This window comes from Acanthisitta chloris, unplaced genomic scaffold, assembly GCF_000695815.1.
Source record: "Acanthisitta chloris isolate BGI_N310 unplaced genomic scaffold, ASM69581v1 scaffold17428, whole genome shotgun sequence".
NCBI classification, from domain to species: Eukaryota; Metazoa; Chordata; class Aves; order Passeriformes; family Acanthisittidae; genus Acanthisitta; species Acanthisitta chloris.
In genome coordinates this window covers 2354-22491 of record NW_008687769.1, presented here as the reverse complement: position 1 = coordinate 22491, position 20138 = coordinate 2354, and the positions used below count along the sequence as shown (strand labels likewise).

Here is a 20138-nt window from a genome sequence, read left to right as displayed (position 1 = left end):
AAGGATAACCAATTACTTTTGATTTTAGTAAAGCTGTTAAAGAAAAGACTGTGATCTATAAACAGTTTGTGCCAAAATGATATACAATAGGGAGAACAGTAATTATTTTTTGCAGCTTTTTAGTTTTACATACATTTATTTAAAATAAATGAAATGTGCCAAGTAGAAATAACAGGCTGAATACCTCACTTTAAGTGAAAAAAATTCTCCCTTCTTCTTGACCAACTTTTATTTAATACTTTTTAACACAGATTTTTTTTTAAAATTGTTCTCACATAATTCTTATAAACAACAACAGTTGATTCAGGGCCACTTTCCTTCCTCCTAGATGTGGTTAGCAAACAGAGCTCCCACAAGATGCTCAAGGATCAGCCTTCTTTAACATGACAGAACTTGGGGCATGAATGTGGAGTTCTTCACAGCACTCTTCCAGATGAAGTTTCTGGGCTTCCCTTCTGGTCAACCAGCTGACATCACATTAATTCTTTCCCAAAAACCTTAATTAGGTGAGACTATGTTCATGAGGCAGGTCCAGATGGTGGGTTTTATTGCAGTTTGGAGAACTGTTCTTCTCCATACCACTATGCTTTCCTCGCATATATTAGTGGTGAATGTCAATGTGCAATCATCAATTAATAAGGATCAAGTGCTCATCACTCTCTTGTCTGCAAAAGAAAAAAAATAAGCACAATTTTTCATTCAGCATGAAACGCAATAGGAAGCATTTACCCATACCAGTTGAGTTTTGATCCTTCTGTCCTATGCTCTCCCATTTCTGCATACCTGCACTGGGACAGTCAAGCAGAAACTGCCATAATGGCAAAAGCTCTAGAATTTCACTCCAGCTACCAGGCTTGTGCCCTCAATACTCTGCAGCAGATTACAGTGAAACATATTTATAATGCTCAAGCAAACAAAAATCTCTTATCCTGCACAATGACTTGCATGTGAAACCTGAAGCTGTGCCTGGCTGGAGTTCTTGTTAACTAGCTGGCTTTTAAAGTGTCCACAGCAACCACTGAGATACCTGCCCATCATCATTTCACATGCTCCTTTGTGGCCATGAGGTTCCCATCTGCCAGGGTGCACCAGAAGTATAAAGCTGTGTTTCACAAAAGCATCAAAATATAAGCAGACAAGTATCCTACTGCTAAAACAGGATTTGTTACACCAGTTGGGATTGAATAAATCATCATGTTTAGCTCTGTTCCTTCTCCCATAGCCTGGCTTTTCTGCACAACCATTCTGTGCTCATGCATGAATTGTCCCTGTCACTTTGCAGTGAGAGGCTAACTGGTGTACTTTGCAAAAAGAGAACGGGCTCACCAAAAACACCCTACTGACCTCCTGCAGCAGCAGATGAATGGCATAGAAGTCTGTTCTTTTCTGTAGCAAACATTGCCATGGTCTTCTATAAATTCATGTAGATCTGTTACTGGAGTACCACTTTGTTGGTATTTCTGAGAGAAAAAGCATTTTAGTAACAACACATGAGAAGTTACAAAATACTCTAAAATTTCCTCTAGAGTGTAATAGCAAAACCAGACTATTCAGTTCATTTGTTCAGCACTGCTGTAGGAAAGAAAAAATGCAATCCCATCCTAGAAGCACCACATAGGTTGCTTTGTTCCACCAACTACACAAGTGACAGAAAATTCACACTGTTCACAGATTCTCTTATGCTTTGTTTGCTGTCCGTAAGACCCAGCAAGTGACCTCAGGCCACACTGACATTGTTTCTCCCTTGTTCACAGTGAACTGCTGTGCTCACAAGTGCCCTGGGTTCTTTTTCCCTAAGAATCCTAATGCTGGATGTGCAGGGCTCTAATGTAGATATTCAACATTGCCATGCTGAAGAAATGCTCTGAAAAACACCAGTTCAGCATACTGAAACAGTTCCCAGTCATCCATGTGAAGTGCTCAGAGGAACAGTAACAGTAAAACACTGTTTTGCAGGTCAGACCATCCAGTAAACTCAGAGACAATTAGTTCTATTTTGAGATGTTTAGAAAGTGGAGCTCTTGCTCAGTCTGAAAGCTGTAGTTCATGTCAGATCAGTCTTATTCTGCTGGCCTGTTTGTCTGACACCAAGATAAGAAAGAGACAAGAGCTAAAGAGAATAATCCACACTGCCTTCCCATTGGCCACTGAGGCTACCAGGAGCACAAGGTACTTGGGACAGTACTTGAGGTCAAGAGCATAAGGTAGTCACCAAAAACTTAATTTCACTCTCAGACAGTTCACACTGGAAACATATGGCACAATTTTAACTTGAATGAGAAATAGTGGGTCTTTCAGAAGACATTTCCTTTTAACCACACATTTCCAAGCAGCACATTAAGCAAGCCTGGACACTTCAATGATTTTAGAGTTATCTGCATAGACCTTGCCAAACTCCTGCCAAAGGCATATCTCTGAGATGTCAGCAAACCCTTCCTGATCTCATCTTTTGGTACCATGAGAAGAAACATTCACTCCAAACAAGACTTACCTGGCTCTATTTATCTATATAAATTTACTCTTTCTACTCCTCCTCCCATTTATGCTTCCATTAGCTGTTACATTTTTGAAGTCAGGTGAAGCAGCAGAAAACAGAAAGCTGACACGTGCTAAGGATAATTTTTCCAACCAATTATTGCTTAGTCATTCGGATAACTACCCAGTCATCCTCTCAATTTTGCCACAGACTAAGCTAAAAGATTTTAATAATCTCATCACTCATCATAACTGATAGTAGACAGTATGATGTTGAGTGAGTAACAAGAATGAATACAAAACTGATTAGAGGTATAACAGAAAATAAGTATTTTACCTTTATGGTGTCATAGGAGTCAGTAATGAGTGCAATAAAAAGGCTGAGGATCATGTATATAAACAGACTAATGAAGGAGTACAGATACAACCGGCTGAACATCCACACTAGTCTGCTCTTCTGCTGGATTTGAGCAAATGTTGCAAACATATCATCACCATTGACCAAAGAAAACAGACATTCAGCCACTGTGTTCAGATCTTCAAACTAGAAAATAATGAGTACAAATTATTAGTAGAATGTGAAGATCAATCATCCACATTAAAAGGGAAAGTCAAAAACAACTCCACTTTTGCTTTTTATAACACTTTGAGTTTTGCTCACAGCAGAAGAAAAAAAGCCAACTCAGACAATCAAATGCTGCCATACTCTTTCCTGTACATTCAGGCCGAAACATACATGTCAGTAATAGAACCATGTAGCATATAATCTTGACTAAGCATGAAACATTGACATGAGATATAAGAAGATTTATTATCAAGAAATAAACCTGTGATGCTCAATAAGCATAACAGCCAATAGCTGTTCACCACAGAAAGTTATATATACTTCATTTTAAGCAATTTTAACTCTGCAGAAAAATATCATTCCATTTGCCAAAGCACAGACAAAACAATTTTAAAAGTAAATCAGTGGCAGTATGCTGGGAACAGAATCCACATCCTCTGGTTTCCTGGCTCTGCAGTGTTACTGGAGTATGAGTATACACACAATCAATATTGTCTTAAGGAGCCAGAGGTAGCATATAGCCTTCAGAGCTCAAATGGTCTGAACTAAATTTGTTGTGCAGTAACAATCTTTTTGTCATGCAGAAAGCCCTCTCTGAGCTGTAGGTACACACTGCAGCTGAATTGTGAAGCTACTGAAACATACCCTGGACAAAAATAATGTTTTCATTTCAAGGACATTTGCTTCAATTCCAAACTCCATTTCCCCAAACTGGAATGTGTCCTGAGGCTAAAATCCATTCAGCTACTAGGTAAGTACACTTCCCTCTCTTGCTGTGCCCCTTCAAATAACTAGATTTGTTAACTATACTTTATAGGACAATATGAATTAATGCACAATGTTTTAATGTGGCTTTTACCAATGAAGTAACATGACTACACTCACTGGCCCTATATTGAAAACATGTCAAGAGGCATATGCCTGAAAGGAGAACATATTGCTGCACAGCAAGAGCATGTGTGGTTTATACCTATGGCTTATTTTATTATTATTGGTTTTGTTTCATTTTAAAGCCATTGTGAAACTCAGCAGTACATTTTCTGGGAAGAACGGGGATATGGCACAGGTAAGTTTCGAGAAATTCACACAAGTTTGATGTTGACAGAGAGAGACCTGCTGAGGACTGCTCACTTGTGAGCCCCTGGATAGACCTAACACAAAATGCAGGCTCCTCACTCCCTCCCTGGTGTATTAGAGGCAGGAAAAGTAGCATATTTATTTCTACGTTTTTGAACATAAAGAGCTCTCTCCTGTGTTTTTGCACATCAGGGAAAGCTTTTCCCATTTCTTACCAGGGATTGCTTGGGCAGCTGTAGAGCCCAGGGAAGCCAGCCCTGGCCTGCCCTGCACAGTGCCACATCGCCTTCCTGTGGGACACTGAGGAACTGGCAGGAACAGAAACTACTACACACACCACTCCTATTACACCCCCACAACTACAGCTGCTTTCCTTGACATTGATCTGCAATATTTAGCAAGAGGTAACATTTTCACAGATAAGCATGTTATTGCCTACACTTCTTTTGTCTCAGATAATTAATGTACTTGCTACAGGGAAGTTACAACAGTAATTATGCTGTGCCTGTTACAACCAATTGAGCTTCTAGCATGGGAGAAGATCCCACAGCTTCCAGCATCCCACAGAGAAATGTATTGTCATCAACTTGGAACACGTGCAGACTGAATACCTAACGTTGCTCAAAGGAAAGAAGGTTTCCGAGAAGACATACCAGGCACACACTGATATTAACCTTAAAAAAACAAACAAACAAACCCACAACACACCCACACACAGGAAGCAAAGTAAACAAGACAAGCACTTATCCACCCATTTATGAGTCATCATTTAAGAGCTGAAGTTACACGACAAAGATTTGGAAAAACCAGTCAGAGCCAAGGAGAACTAAAAAACACAAAAAGAAAGGTAACAGTGAACTGTTTAGCACCTCTTCAACCCAACTGAATTGGGATTGCTAAAAGAGGGTGAAAGCAATACAACCAATACACATGGCCTGGATAAACCATCCACTCATTACAAACACGGCCTGGTGTTGGAGATCACACTGAGCTGAAGCACACAATAAAAGAAAGAATACAGTTATTTTGCTAAAAGGAGCAAGTAGCAGGAGGTACACATGTAAGGAGAAACACTACCATGTTCCTCATATTACAGCTTTTGAACAGAAATATTCATTTAAAACCCATTTCTGATGTTACAATTAGAAGCTATACACATACAGAGAGACCACAAAGAGTGATGCTGCTGACATACCTTTTCATGATAAGGTCCCAGGACAATCCAACCACAGAAAGTATAGCCAAGATAAATCATGCCAGCACAACAACAAAACCGTAGTACTTTGGGCAATGATGCCTGCATAGTTAAAATGAGCACCTGCAAGTCAGGGTGGAGGAAAGAAGGGGAAAAAAAGTCACAAATTAGAGACCTGAATAAGAGTGAGATATACACACATACACAATTTAATTGTTAGACATTTGATTCCTGCCTTACATTGTAGGTTTGAAAATATCCCAGGTATCTGATGACTCCAACCCAGACAAACAAAGTGGATGTTCCAAGTAAAATGCTGCAGACATCATAACTTGTGAGGTTCTGAGGGATCCAAACAGAGCAGGTGGTCAAGTTATAAAGCAGTGGGTATGTCAGCTTGACAGCTATTCAAGTTCCAGCAGTTCAAACAAACAAAGCAGGGCAGTCCAATATTGAAAGGATGTTGCTACATCACAGAAAGTGGATCAAAGTGAACTGCAGTTATTTACTGAGATCATTCAAACATGACAGTGCTGCAAGTGAAAGTACATCTACACTTGTATTCATCGAGTTTTGCATAAAGTCAGGAAGAACAAAAGCCCTTAGTCTGGTTACAACACAGTTTCAAAATTAGATTGAATACCTCAAAATTTGTGTTTAAACAAGGTTACTATATGCTACTGTTAGGCAAAGAAGCTCTCATTGGATGCTGAGAAAAACATGAGTCATCATCTAAATGAAAAGTGAGCCTTGGAACTACAGCCCTTTCCATGCTACATGCATCTACATCTCTGAATAGGTTCTCTGCCAGCTGTGTGGAGCCTGAACATCATTTTAACTACAGTGGAATTTATAAATAAATCTACTTGCACTTTACTTCAGAGGACTAGAACTAGTTACAATAAGCACAAGATAGCTATCTAGCTCAAGTTTTCCTACCCTCAATCCCCACCATACAGCCAGATTCCTGAGTGCTTCCTCTGAATGCCACTCTGGTATCTGCCCTTTGAGCCTTAGTACACATGAAACAGCAGCAGAACAGTACCTACCCTGTTTTTCCCAGAACACAAAGTTTTGTGAACACATGAATTGTTGACATTCATCTATTGAAGAAAAAAAACAAACAAGAAAAAACCCCACCAAAAATCCTCCTGAAGGGCTGTCAGCTGGCCAAAGTACATTGATTTCAACAAGCCCAGACTGGGAGGTCAAGGACGAGCAGGTGACACTGTCTGTGCCTATGCTTGCCAGAAAAGCAAGTTATAACAGCCAGGTTTCCAGTCCTACAAGCCATAAAGACCCCTATTTTATCCAAGGGGATGACTCTTGGTTTCCCTGTACAGTATGTTCTACTACTTCACGCCAAACTGACAACCCAAATTGGTGTTTTTTTCTGTTAGAAACTGTCTACCCACAAGTCCTATCTCAGAGATTAGGGGTCTTAGCACTGTGGAAATAAGATGTTTAAATACCTTACATAGTCTTACTGAAAGACTTTAGGGAAGAGTGATTGGAACCACTTATTAGTCAAAACTAGCACTAGGAAATGAACTAGCAAAAATAGACAGATGACTACTGACTGTTATAGCTCACTTTAATTTGTCCCCAAATTAAAACAAGGCACATGGTTGTAACAAGACCAGCATTTTATCTGAAGTATTTAATTCTCACCTTGGCTTTTATTTCCATTTTTAGGATTGACCCAATGATTGTCATCACATCACTGATAATTACCAGGACATACCACCCATTTATGAACTCCAGGCGATCAGCATGACAGACATGACGCTTATATTTCTCCAAGAAGAAATTCACAAATCTCTATTGACAAACATTTAGAAATTTAGTTACAGGTCACCTTAGAAGAAAAATACACATCAATGTCCTATTGTAGCAAAGCTCAAGTGACACATACTACCTTCTCCTACAGTATTTGCTGGAATAATAGTTTACATCTAATTCTCAATAGCAACAAAAATAAATAAGAAAAAAATTAAGATAAGTTTAGGCCAGTGAAAAGCAACTTTCCACAGAACTGCTGACTTCATAACCAATCCCCATTAGCCTAAACGTGACCTGTTACCCCCTTTACAGTAGTTTCTATCCACCTTCAACAGAGCAAGGTCACCCAACTAAAGAAGTGAAAAAGATGATGACTCAAAGACAACGATAAGGTAAGAGCCAACAATATCATCACTTACATGCCCAACACTGCCCATCTGCTTTCACTTGCTCTTTTTGCTTATGAATAAATGTGATGCCCCTATTCCTGACAGGAGTTTAACAATGGCCTCGCTGAATTGCATTCTCTTCACTCTTAGTCTTGTTAACAAGCTACAAAAAGGATACACTGAACAAGATAAACATGTATCTACGCTTTCATATCCTACCTACCCTGGACTCTTTTTCCATCTCTCATAAACCTCATGCTTACAGAGTTTGTGCTAATTACTGGTTATAAACTGGGACAATCTCAGGGCCCAGCTTGTGTTTCTGCATCAGTATTTGAACCAGAAGGGTCAAGACTGCTTACATGAAGCTCTGCAAGCAGCTTGAGATGAAGCTGGACAGGGCTAGTCTCAGTCTGCAAAGGAACGTGAGAAGAAAAGGTGACAGCAGACTGATAAGGGATTGTAAAAGGAAAAGGAAAGAACTGAAAAATGATAGTTCTAGCCCCAGAAAGACCAATAAAAACCAGCCAGAGTTAGATTATATGCTATGCTTTACATTTTCTACAGTCCAGGGCAGGCTTTGAGGGATGTTCATTAAAGTATTAATTTATGACAAGACTTCTATGGGAATTCTACTCTGAAGCCAGGGAAGAAAGAATTCATGTTCTGAAGGTGTAGGACATATTGGCTGTTCACAGCACAAAGACTTAAGTGTCTTAAAATCCTGGGCATAAAGGCTCCTTCTTTTGCCCACAAGAGATACAACAAAATACTTCATATTACAGCATTACACAAACAGAAATTAAACCCATTCAGCTAGCAACTGCTCATCACAAACACCTACATCTTCTTTCTAGAGATAAGTAAGAGAGCAGTAGAAGAGTAAGAGAACAACATCCTACAACAGACTTACTTGGTTTACTACTTAAAGTTTCAAAACAGACCCTTCATGAGACCAGCAGAAAAGACAGGGACCAAACAAGCATTGAGATCATGAGCACTGTGCTTACCTTTTGGAGTCTCAAGGCAAGGACTATGGATCGTGTACAGAGGATGAGAGAAGCAAAGCAACTTAAAATGACAAATCCATCAAACATTAGAATATACTGAGTGTTTTTCTGGAGAACTGTAAAGATTCAAGGAAATGAAGTACAGTTAGGCTTTTCACATCTTTTTAAATGCAGGTTACATGACATTGTGTAACAATTTGTGCTCAGATGCCCTCACCCCATAAATAGATGCCATAAGGTATATTCTTCCTACAAGCATATCTTGAGCACAACTGGGCAGAGAATTACAACAATACAGTCATGGAGACTGGGCCACAAGAATGAAAAGTATGTTCAAGTTCTTCAAAATAAACCCCCAAATGTGTATATTAATACAGGTACTCCCTTTATTCAGTAAGTTTATTGACCCTTTGTGCTCCCGCAGTGTTGCAACTACACAGAGTGAAAAATGCAGATTTGGCCAGTATCAACACCATTAAATTGAAAAAAAAAAAATTTTACAAAATTTAAAAAACAAAAAAATCCCAAACAAAACCAAAAAAACAACACCTTATTCTGCAACAAGAAACGTTTGACTTTCTGTATGTGATGCCCCTATTCCTGACAGGAGTTTAACAATGCCCTCGCTGAATTGCATTCTCTTCACTCTTAGTCTTGTTAACAAGCTACAAAAAGGATATACTGAACAAGATAAAGACGTATCTGTGCTTTCATATCCTACCTACCCTGGACCCTTTTTCCATCTCTCATAAACCTCATGCTTACAGAGTTTGTGCTAATTACTGGTTATAAACTGGGACAATCTCAAGGCACATGGTTGTAACAAGACCAGCATTTTATCTGAAGTATTTAATTCTCACCTTGGCTTTTATTTCCATTTTTAGGATTGACCCAATGATTGTCATCACATCACTGATAATTACCAGGACATACCACCCATTTATGAACTCCAGGCAATCAGCATGACAGACATGACGCTTATATTTCTCCAAAGGTTCTTCTTCTTTTCTTCCAAAGGTTCAGAAGCCCACATGTTATCACAAATCAGGTGTTTTCCTTTGCTTCCCCATATCAATGGTCCCTAACTTTTTCACACCATACATTTTTAACCATACAAAATCCTGGCCAACACATTTTTAATTGCTGCAATAGCACTTCAGCTCACCTCTATTCCAGAATTGTGCATACTCCCTCAGCTTATGGTTAGAGGCAAAATAGTCTACTCAAGAACAGCTAGTTGAAAGACAGCCCCAAGAAATTACTGTACACAGATGCAAGCCAAGGCACTTTGTGGTTATTCAGAATGTACTACAAGATACCACTCTGATACCAGTGCAACATGGTGTTATCAGCTGGCTTTCCTCATGCAAAAGGCAAGCCACTTGACATATTTGTTAATTGAGACATTGTATAGCACACCAAAAAATATTGCTCCATCACAGTCCTTTACAGCAAGTCAACACATGGTAGAAGCAGTTGCACAGAGCTGTCACAGCTACTATGCCTCTGAAGGGACCTTCAGTGCACATTCCTGAGCTGTTGGACCAAGCCTTAACACCAGGAACACATGGCAGATGCCAGCCTGTGCTCACACACATCATTAAATCTAGCAGCGGTGGCACAAAAATAAAATATCTGCTGCCAGAAATAGTATGCATTGATTAGATAGAGGAAGAACAATTGGAAGCTGTAGAAGGCTTCAGCTGGGTATTTACCATTGTTAGTGGATTAGGTTGAGTTATCTCAGAGCAGCAGCACAATTAAAAACCTATAGAAGAAACTTTCATCCTCCTTGCAGACAGAGCTTCCTGCTAACACACACCAATATACAGGAGATGCCTGTGTCATCTCACCACAACATCCTCATGAAATGAATTATTTTCCAGCTCTTAATTAACAAGAGGTAATGAGCTGCATTAGGCAAGTTGCATTGCTTTTTTTTAAGGGCAGGAGGAGGATCAATAGGATAGGAAATGTCTTGCTAGACTAACTGTTATAGACCAGGGAAAGTGATAGGAGATGCATAACTGCTGTCATGCAAACCCACATGCACCATACTTACCAGGGCTAAATATGTGCCAGTCTTTGCATTCTTGAATATCAGTGTCACTATCAAAATAAATTTTGATTTTTCCACTGTGGGCTCTATTATTGAAAGTTATCTGGAAACACAGAACTGTATCAGAAACAAGACTAGCAAGATTTCAATCCAGATTAACAAACCCTGCTAAGTGCTTTGGCATAGTATGCATTAATATTGTTGGTCAGGTAAGCCTTTAGACAGCTGTCACCATAAATAATGGTAAAGACAAAATTTGAGAATGTTACGTATCACAAAAAAAGGAGTATTCCAAGAAACCAAAATTCACATTTAACCTTTAAAAGAAGTTCCCTCCTTCTCAGTTTAAGAAATTACCACCTGGAATAAGTTACAAAACAACATTGTCCCATGGCAACACCATTTCAGCAACCTTTGGGAAGGAGGGGTAAGGGCCAGGACATGCTCAACTGCCTCTCCCCTGCAGTCTATATCTGAGGATCATATCTGCCCCTTAGCTTAAGCTCTCATTAGATACAGTGTTGGAAGTGCCATAGTCCATATTCACTTACAGTATTTTGAAATGCATAGCAGTCAGGCAATTCCCGGGCATGGATTGTCTGTAGAGCAATGCCTTTCAGCTTGAAAGAGATTTCAATCTGTATGAGCCTGGATGTTTGAAGAAGTGAACATATTTAAATATACACAAAAAGATACACATACACAAACTGTACAAATCAGAATCCACCATATGAATACAAAAGAACAAGTTGAAATAAAATAAAAAATCCCCACCATCACTTTACCTGTAAAATTCAAGATTGAAAAAAGAAGAGTTCAACTTCAGTTCAGCCTTCTTACCAGTTAGCTCCTCTGGCTTTAAAAAGATACATTCTGGAAAGAGAAGAGGAAAAGATGTAATCTTAAAAACTTCACATAGAAAGTAGCATAAAACTGAAATAATCAGGTTGAATGGCAAGTCCTCATCAGGCAAAACATTAATTTTGAGCAAACCTATCCACACAGAGGCCCAACTAGTGGGTCAGAAGCAGGTTCATGTACCAACTCTTGAGCAGCTAGCAGCCAGGACTTAGCTCTGAGAGGCAGTAAGGACATGCACCCACTGAAGATACAGACTGTCCAGCACCCAGATCTCAATATTTGAACCTTCTGCACAGAGGGGAGCAGAGGGGTTTAAAAAAAAAAACCAACCCAACACCAAAAATACCCCAAAACCACATCATCAATCACAAAGACCTCCACAACCCACTAATGAGAGTGGTTGAAGAGAACCTCTTACAATCTACACAGCTGCCATTTCTAGACGGGTACTGAAAACCAAGAGGAAAACAGGCAAGAGGCATGGTAATGTTCCTGTGATTGCCACACAAAAAGCTGTTGGTTTCCAGCTTTACTTTACTTTAGAATATAAGTACTTCACAGCAAGACATTTTTAACTACAACTGTACCATACCTGTTTCAGCAGAAACATCTATGTTCAGGGTATCATTGGAAGGAAGCATCGTGCCTCTCCTGTACTGTTGTTTACAGATTTTTAAACCTGATCCTTCATGTTCATAACCAAGTGTCCCCAGGGATATGTTCTTTAATTGCCTGTACTAGTTTAAAAGCAAAAGAAGTAGTACAAGTTAGAAATAGTAATCTTTTTAGCTTTATGTATATCAATACAGTGTTTCATATTAAAATTCTTCACTTTCACATAAAAGCTTCCCATGAGATCTCCACTCAATTTACAGACAAGAGAGTTGCTGGCCACTAATTAGTAGTGATTGGCATCCTGGTGACAAGATGACCAGGAGCCCTGCACCTGCTGGGCTGCCTACAAACAATCACCCATGTGCCAGACAGCAAGCCAGCAGACAGCTTTTAATTAGATGCCTGGCAGAGACTTCAATGAAGTATTGCTGCTAACCACACGCTCTCTAGGGATATCGTATGTATTCATCTCATAAAGGTGATAGTTTTCACACCACTTGAAACTTGATCGCTTTACATACAATCCAAGTCACAGTTCTTATCAAATCCCCCTCCAGAGCAAAACCAAAGCTTCTCCCTGTGTGAGTGTAGAAGAGGGAAACCACATGTTCACTATGTAACTAGCAACCAAGAACATACACAGAGCTTGGGCAGCCTCCAAAAGTAATTTAACCTGCCTGCTTTACACAAGCACAGAAGCAGCTGAAAACATGCCTGTGAGGAAATATTGCTTTCTTTTTCCACTTACTCCAAATACAACACAAATTGTCATCTTCATATGCAAGATATGCTTGAAAACAAGGACTAAAACTGAAATAAAATAAAGCTATGCCAAGGCAAGCACTGTCTGAACACAGATCAGCCCTGAGCACCACCAAGAAACTCATTCAAGGCCAGTCCTCTCCTGACAGTCTACTGGAGGCAAGATATACCCTCCAACCCCTGGTATCACAACTTTGTCCTGCACAAGCAAGGCAAATCCCTTGGGTACAGCTGTCCTGGTGGCTCCTCAACAGCTGAGATCAATGACTAGCCATGAAGGCAGCTGCCTGCCAGCTCAGCTTCCCACCAGCAATATTAATTGCCCAAGACAAACTATACTGACACATGACATTTTGAAGAAGGCAGCATAAACACATAGTAAGTCATTAGACTTTATCATTATCTCACCTAGCAAAAGATCTCAGGGCAGCATACAACACTGGTCTGCTTGCAAGAAAGCATTTAGCTTTTCAGGAGGTCTGAAGTAAATAAACAGGGGAAGTCAGGCAAGTTTTCCTATTCCTCAAAAAAATTCATCTGGCTCTGGTACCAATTAGTGCCTTTTCCCCTCCAACAGGAATTTTTTTCAGTATCATCCTATTTCCCCCTTCCTACAGGCATTAAGGCCATGGCCTATCTTGTGGGGTACAAAACTCCAGCAGTCATTAACAAATACACACTCCATGTCTAAAAGGAACTACAACACAAACTACCACACTTCCATCCAAAGTTCTGCTTTGCAGTGCTGCTCTGAGTCCTCACAGCTGAACTTGCAACAAGTTTAGACAGCCCAGAAGAAACATACAGCCTCTGAACCCTATCAGAACGATATCTGAACTCAAAGCAAGCTAAGCCCAGCCTGATTAAGGCAGGTCAAGTGAGTGGAAACAGTAGTTAGTCACGGCTCCTCATCCCTCTGAGGACATCTCCAGATCACTGCATGCATCAGCTGCTGTGCTGCATCCACATGTGCTCTCAGGCTCTGCCCTCCTGACAGCACAGCACGTGGTGCTGGGTTACCCACATGCCACTTTCAAACGGCATTATGAAATGGTAAAGCAAAATTCCTGTTTCTACATTTCTAAGCAGCCTCAATGGAACATCCTGCTTCTACCAGGATGCCAGAGTAACAACTCCACACAGCTTCTTCATAATAGAAACTTCCAGGCTGGACCCAGTAGAGAAGCAAGGAAAACCTGTGTACTCTTCCAAGTGTAAAAGTATGTTTGGGGGGTTATGTTGTTGGCTTGTTTGGTTTTTTCCAAAGTGTGAAAGTATCCCACTGGTACATTACACACAGACAAATTCAGTTTTACAACTCCAGTTTTGCTGTGTGCTATTTACTATCTTCTGTATTATCATATGCTTCTGCTTCACCCACCCAATCATGCATCTCAAATTAACACTCAAACCAAAACACCTAAACCCATGGCTTCTAGCTGCCCATCTCAAAATAAAAAAATTTTAAAAAAGCCTTGCTTTTTGCTTAGGAATCATGTGGCTTGACTCTTCCCAGAAGGCATCCTTAAAAAAAAAAAAAAAAAAAAAAAAAAAAAAAAAAAAAAAAAAAAAAAAAGACATACAAAAAAGTAACACTAATCATCATGTTCACCTTGAAGCACACTTTGCAAGTCTTACATGTGCTATAGAAGCCTCAGAAACTTCATATGACACTAAAGAACCCAGATTTCACAAGTTAAATCTCCTTAAAGGATATGCCTACATTTATACAACACAGACATTTTATGAAGAGACCTTTTTCTGATGCCTGTATCACACACTGGCTCATTCTTGAGGATATAAAGCTATTATTTCTCTACTGTCTTCTATCTGGACTTCACCTCAGCTTTAGTGCCTACAAAAGAAGGAAAGTGAGACAAAGGAAGCAAGGAAGAAAAGAGGGGAAAAAAAGCACAGATTATTGCAGAAACAGTGGCAATATTGAGAGTTAAAAGGGAGACAGAAAATTACTTCACCACTCATTTAACATGCCAAGAATGAGAGTCTTGACCTTGTCAAGCACAGCAGAGACAGCACATTTGACCTGCTGGTGGCTCTGCTGTAGCTTAGAGAGGGCAGGGGAGCAGCAAGACCCCACATGAGGGGGTGTTTAAAATGAGGTCTAGCCTTTCACACCCATACAACTCCCAGACCCTGCTGAGCACAGCTGACAGTGGCAACACTGCCTTAATCCAAGTGTCAGAACTGATGTCCCAAGACCAGTGAAAATTAAAGATGATTTAAAGCCACTTTCCATTCATCCAGTCTTAATCATTTCTGGGCTTATCACCATCCCCAAACACAAGAGACATTTCATTTTCCACAGTCTTTCATCTCATGACTTCTGAATGTATTAATATTAAACACAAAAGTATTTACTCAATTTTCATCCTAGATTTAGTCAGTTTCCTCTGAAAATTGCAAAGGGACTGCCCCTACACTCCTGGCAGTACTGTGTTCCCTGTTTTGAGGCCTCTGGCAATCATTACAAAGCTGCAATTCAGTGTAGCTGCAAGCACAAATTTTTTGAATACCATGCACAGGTATATTCAGGCCCATAGGTCTTCAAAGTAAGACCTAAACCAAGGTTCCAGTTCAATGCAAGATGACTGATTTTCAAACTTCCTGGTTCTTGGATTTTCAGACTTTCTGGATTTTAGTATTATACACTACCTGAGTAAAATTTTGGTTTGGATTCATCTCCAAGAGTCAAAAACACAAGACAACTACACACAAACTTCAGGACACCCCACCTACACTGATTCCCTGAAATATCACAACTGAAATCCAAGAATGGAAACAGAAAACCAGAACCTTAGCAGAAGTTACTAGCTATAGCTTCAGCTTTAACACAGTTATAAAAGCACACTTACCTGATTAATAACATAAAAAATGCTATCATAAGCATCCTGTTGTGTATATATACTGCAGCTGTAGTCATCTTCATCAACTCCAGAATAGCCTTTCAGGAATAGGTGTTTAAAAGCAACAGCATTTTCCTCTTTGAATGAGACCACCAACTGGTTACTCAAACCAAAAAAAACAAGCTGACAAGAGGAAAAAAAACCACATTTGAATTCTGAACACTGGTCAAGCAGCAGCATTTTGGAAACAGCTTTCAATTACAGTAAATACAAAACAGGTGCCTGGTGCTGCAATTCTGCTGCAACAGGAGAAAAGAACCTGTTCACTAGTACCATAAGACTACTAAAGTCAAGGTTACAAAATGAAGGGTAACAGAAACAAATCTAAGTCTCCTACAGATTCCAAAACTTCAGAGTGCAACAACTGAACAGGCAGCTACATCGCTTCCACCTTTTACATATTGTGGACCAGTAACTCTAACTGGACTTTGCCAAACCCTTCGTGGAGGATGCAAATGGCAGGTGAGCTAAACTAACAGCACAGCCTGCTACCCCTGAAATGCTCTGCTTCGCTATGGGACAAATTCCTGCACCTTTATCCTACCTCTGTCACAGCACAGGGATTACAGCAAACCTATGTGGGACCCTATAGTAAGAAAATGCCTCACCTGTCTCACCCAGGTGCTTGTTAAGAAGACTGTAACAAGAAGCACCTGCAGACAGCAGAGTTATTACTGAAGACTTGTGTTGCCCTACCATATGGATGTTCCCATCACCACTAAGGAAAATATATCAGCAGAGCCTAGAAGCTGAAAAAACCAAGCAACAAGAGTTTCTGCACAGGCACAGCAGCAGGAGGATGTCCCCAGCCCCAAACAGCTAATGCTTCACCCTTGGTTTAAAATGCTTATTAGCAGTAAAGGTGAACCTGTCTCATTACTGCATGGAATTTTCAAGCCCCACAAGAATCTAACAGAAGTAAAGAAGAGCAAGAGGAGAAACTGCAAGCAAAAGAACTGTGAAGTTAGAAATTCCCCAGAGCAAACAGGCAGGCTGCACTCACATCCAAATTCCTTCATTCAAAACACTGGAAACTGGAAAGTATACCTACTTTTTCCCCTTCAGTGGAATACAACATCTTTTGATCTAGAAATTAATTGCTTAGATCTGAGCCATGTGGAAAGAATACATGCATCAGGCCTATTTAGTGCAAGGCTGCTTGGTTGTACTGCAAAGTCATGGCCAGGACAAAGAAAAGGAATGTCAGCTCTGCCAGGTATGTAGAGTTTTCAGGTTAAGAATTGAATCTTCATACTTTTAGCCAGGTCTTGAATCAACTATTTATATATTCAGATGACACACACACATACACACACAAAAATCACTAATTGAATGCTACAAATAAACCTGCAGCACTCCAGTTAGTATCTCTGAAAAATCAGGGATCTTCCAGCTGCCATACAGAGAAATAAAACATATGGAGCTAGGTTTCCTTGGGGGACTCTCCACAGGATTTCAGCACAGCATTCAGCAAATTTATTCCCCATGCTGGGACAGAAGCCTCTTGTGCTTTTGAGTCAGGCACAGGTACCCCAGCTGCTGCAGCACACTGAAGAGGCCACAGGTGTCATGAGCATCAGGCAGAAGCAGCTGGGAGGCAGCTTAACTTATTCCTAGGTTGTCCTTTGAGGGTCTTGCCTTCACTCTGAAATGCAGAGATGCTTGTTGAACCTGTCCATTTGCCATTAGCTCACACTTGAGAGCTCCCTGCAGAGCAGCATCATGTTTTCCTTCAGAAACTCTATTTTCCTTTTCTTGCCAACTATCTGCCTGACATCTGAGCAAAACCTAGGGCTGCCAAGGAAAGTCTTAAGCAGCAGTTCAGAAAACCTTGTGGCCTTAGAAAGACAAGCAGCAGAGCACCCCTTCTGCTCACAAAGGATAGTGGGAGACTGAGACAGCAGACAGAAAAATTGCATGTTCAGTGATTCCCCAAGAGTTTAACCCAGTAGGTGAGGACAGATCACAGTACTGAACCTTTTCAAAGACATGTGAAGCTGTATTTTGTCCCATCGTTCACATACAAAGTTTACTGCCTTATCTTTGAAGAGAGGGGAATAATCCTCATCTGAGGTGCAACTGCCAGTAAAGAACCAGTGTAAATTGCTTATTTCAGTTAGTTTTGCCTAGACAGACCAACTCCTGCCTGTGGACAGAGCCCCAACAGAATTTGGACACAGCATGGTGGCAGCAGAGGCCAGCCCCTGGCCAAGTGGGGCCAGAGAACCTGCCACAGTCAAAAATACACAGGGATACCTAAGGCAGGGTTACACTTCATTCCAGCAGGCAAGTCAAACACAAACCTGGAATCCTGCAATTCAGCATGTATATTTAGCTGTTCTTGCAAACTGTCAGATGTCAGAGTCCTGCATTACAAAGGTTCAGAAAAAGTAATTACTATGTATATGTCCCTCCAGGTCCAGTCACTATCTATTAGAGGACTGGAAAATAACCAACTACACTGTGATACCAGTGCATCAAACAGTACCTGACTGCTCAAATGCATTATTTGATGACAGAGGCAAGGGGCACATCCACAACTCCTGTAGCCCAGCCATCCCATCAGAGACTACAGCACTTTACATTGAATATGTATATTTCAAGTTTCTAATTAGATGTCAGGAAATACTACTTTTGAAACAGACCATTGAAAGTATAATCTAAGAGCATAACAGGAAGCAGTACTGTGACAACAAGGCCAATGACAGTGCCGGATTTAGAGGGAAGAATAATTTGCTTTAAAGTATTATGTTAAAAAACAAAATAATACCTGGCTAAATACTGCCCCAAAACCTCCAGAAGGCTTTTGTGATTTAAATTATTCTTCCCCCTTGACACACCTTTCAGAGTGTTTGCTTTTTATGGATTGAAGTGAGAAGTTCAAGTCAGTAACAAATAGCCAGGGATGGCAAAGGCCCAGAGCCACAGACCTGCTTCTCTTGCTCATCATTAATGCTTTCTACAGGTATAAATAGAGGAAGGATTACCTGTGTAGTAACCATAAGTATCTTCAAAATCTGCAAAGCTAGTTTCCATGGTATCTGACGTCTTGCTCTGTATTTTTCACATGGGTTCATGAAGTAAAACTTCAAATCCTCTTTCAAAGCAGCCTCTTTTAGATCTAAATCTGACTGAGACATCATATTTCTGCAATAAACAACATATTTATTAGAAACCAATAGAATGCTTTAGCAGACAATTTCCTCATATTGCAATTTCACCTCTGATCACCACATGACATAAAAGGTCTGAAATAGTTTTGTTTTACAGCAAAATGCAAGAAATATTTCCCTTTGATCACAACCTTAAAAATCATTCAACCACATTAGAGAAACATATCCAAATTGCAATTGGATTTAAAGGAAAAATGTGGGAAATCGACGGGAGAAATGCGCACCCGATGGTGTCCAGCAAGACTCGTTTCTTGTAAGCCATTGTCCATCTTTTATACAGTGCATGAACAACTATGCTTATTGTTCTCTTTACCATTACCTAAACCCTGAAAGTTACATTTGTATACTTTCTTAGCTTGCAGGACAACTATACTTATTATTCATGTTAGCATTACCTAAGCTCTACAGGTTACATTTATTTACTATGTCTGCTTGCAGCTGCAGAGGTGAAGAAGTCTTTGTTTTCTGGAGAATCCTTCTTTGTTTTCCCGGAATAGTTCATCCTTGGGTTTGCAACATTGCTGAGCTTTCCCAGATAGCTTGTCCTTTGGCTGCAACATTATGCTGAGAAAATAACTTCTAAGGCTGAGAAGCTAAATGCCTGAGGCCTACTTCTTAGTTATATGCTCAAAGCTCCCATAGACCTTTGCTCGACTCTTGCTCGCACAATGCTCTCTGGGAGCTGTGCCCCTGTTCCCTTAGCCATTCTTCAACAGAAAAAGAAAAAGCATTTACACAAATATTTATCATGACACAGGCATAAGAGGATCTGTAGTAGTAAGAGAAATGTAGACTTGCTCTTTCTTAAAAAAAAAGATATATTTGAAATAAAGAGACTACTGCTAACACATTTGTCTGAATAACACACATTCTTCCAACACAGAAAAGTGTCTTAGAGACAAAACAACCCGAGCAGGCTTTACAGCACACTTCTGTTATGAACATGCAGCTTCAAGGGCTGAAGTTATAAGCATTTATTTATTTAAATAGCTGGACATGTGAAAATTGAAGGACCAAGTACAGAGAACTGTTGTTGTCGGTGTCTTAAATCACCTCAAGTTTTTTATTCTCCTATAAATAGGACACTGAAAATTTTCCCCTCTCCTACTCGTTTTAGACCTTTTCTCCTAATCATTTAAACCCTTTTTTCCACTACTATAATTTTCAGAACTTTCCTACTTCACGCGAAGTTCAGACCCAAACTTGTAATTCTTTTCCTCCCCTTATGTGTTAAGGGGTTTGTATCAGACA

General features: G+C 40.0%; 1 protein-coding gene across 1 annotated transcript; it reads right to left on the bottom strand.

Moving 5' to 3' along the window:
* Positions 1-628: 628 nt before the first annotated feature.
* On the bottom strand, positions 629-18857 carry MCOLN2 (mucolipin 2). Its single transcript, XM_009080750.1, has 13 exons — positions 18702-18857; positions 15664-15837; positions 12006-12150; positions 11338-11425; positions 11104-11200; positions 10556-10655; positions 8494-8609; positions 6984-7133; positions 5553-5654; positions 5313-5435; positions 2813-3019; positions 1345-1460; positions 629-665 (listed from the first exon to the last, which is right to left on the bottom strand). Exons 1-13 carry the CDS (start codon positions 18855-18857, stop codon positions 629-631), a joined length of 1611 nt encoding a protein of 536 aa, XP_009078998.1.
* Positions 18858-20138: the final 1281 nt, after the last annotated feature.

Coding starts and splice junctions, on each gene's coding strand:
- MCOLN2 (XM_009080750.1), bottom strand. CDS start 18,857: ATGATGTCTCAGTCAGATTTAGATCTAAAAGAGGCTGCTTTGAAAGAG. Junction 7,134..8,493: donor TTGCCTTGAGACTCCAAAAG/GTAAGCACAGTG, acceptor GTTTGTCAATAG/AGATTTGTGAATTTCTTCTT. Junction 5,436..5,552: donor GATATTTTCAAACCTACAAT/GTAAGGCAGGAA, acceptor CCTGACTTGCAG/GTGCTCATTTTAACTATGCA.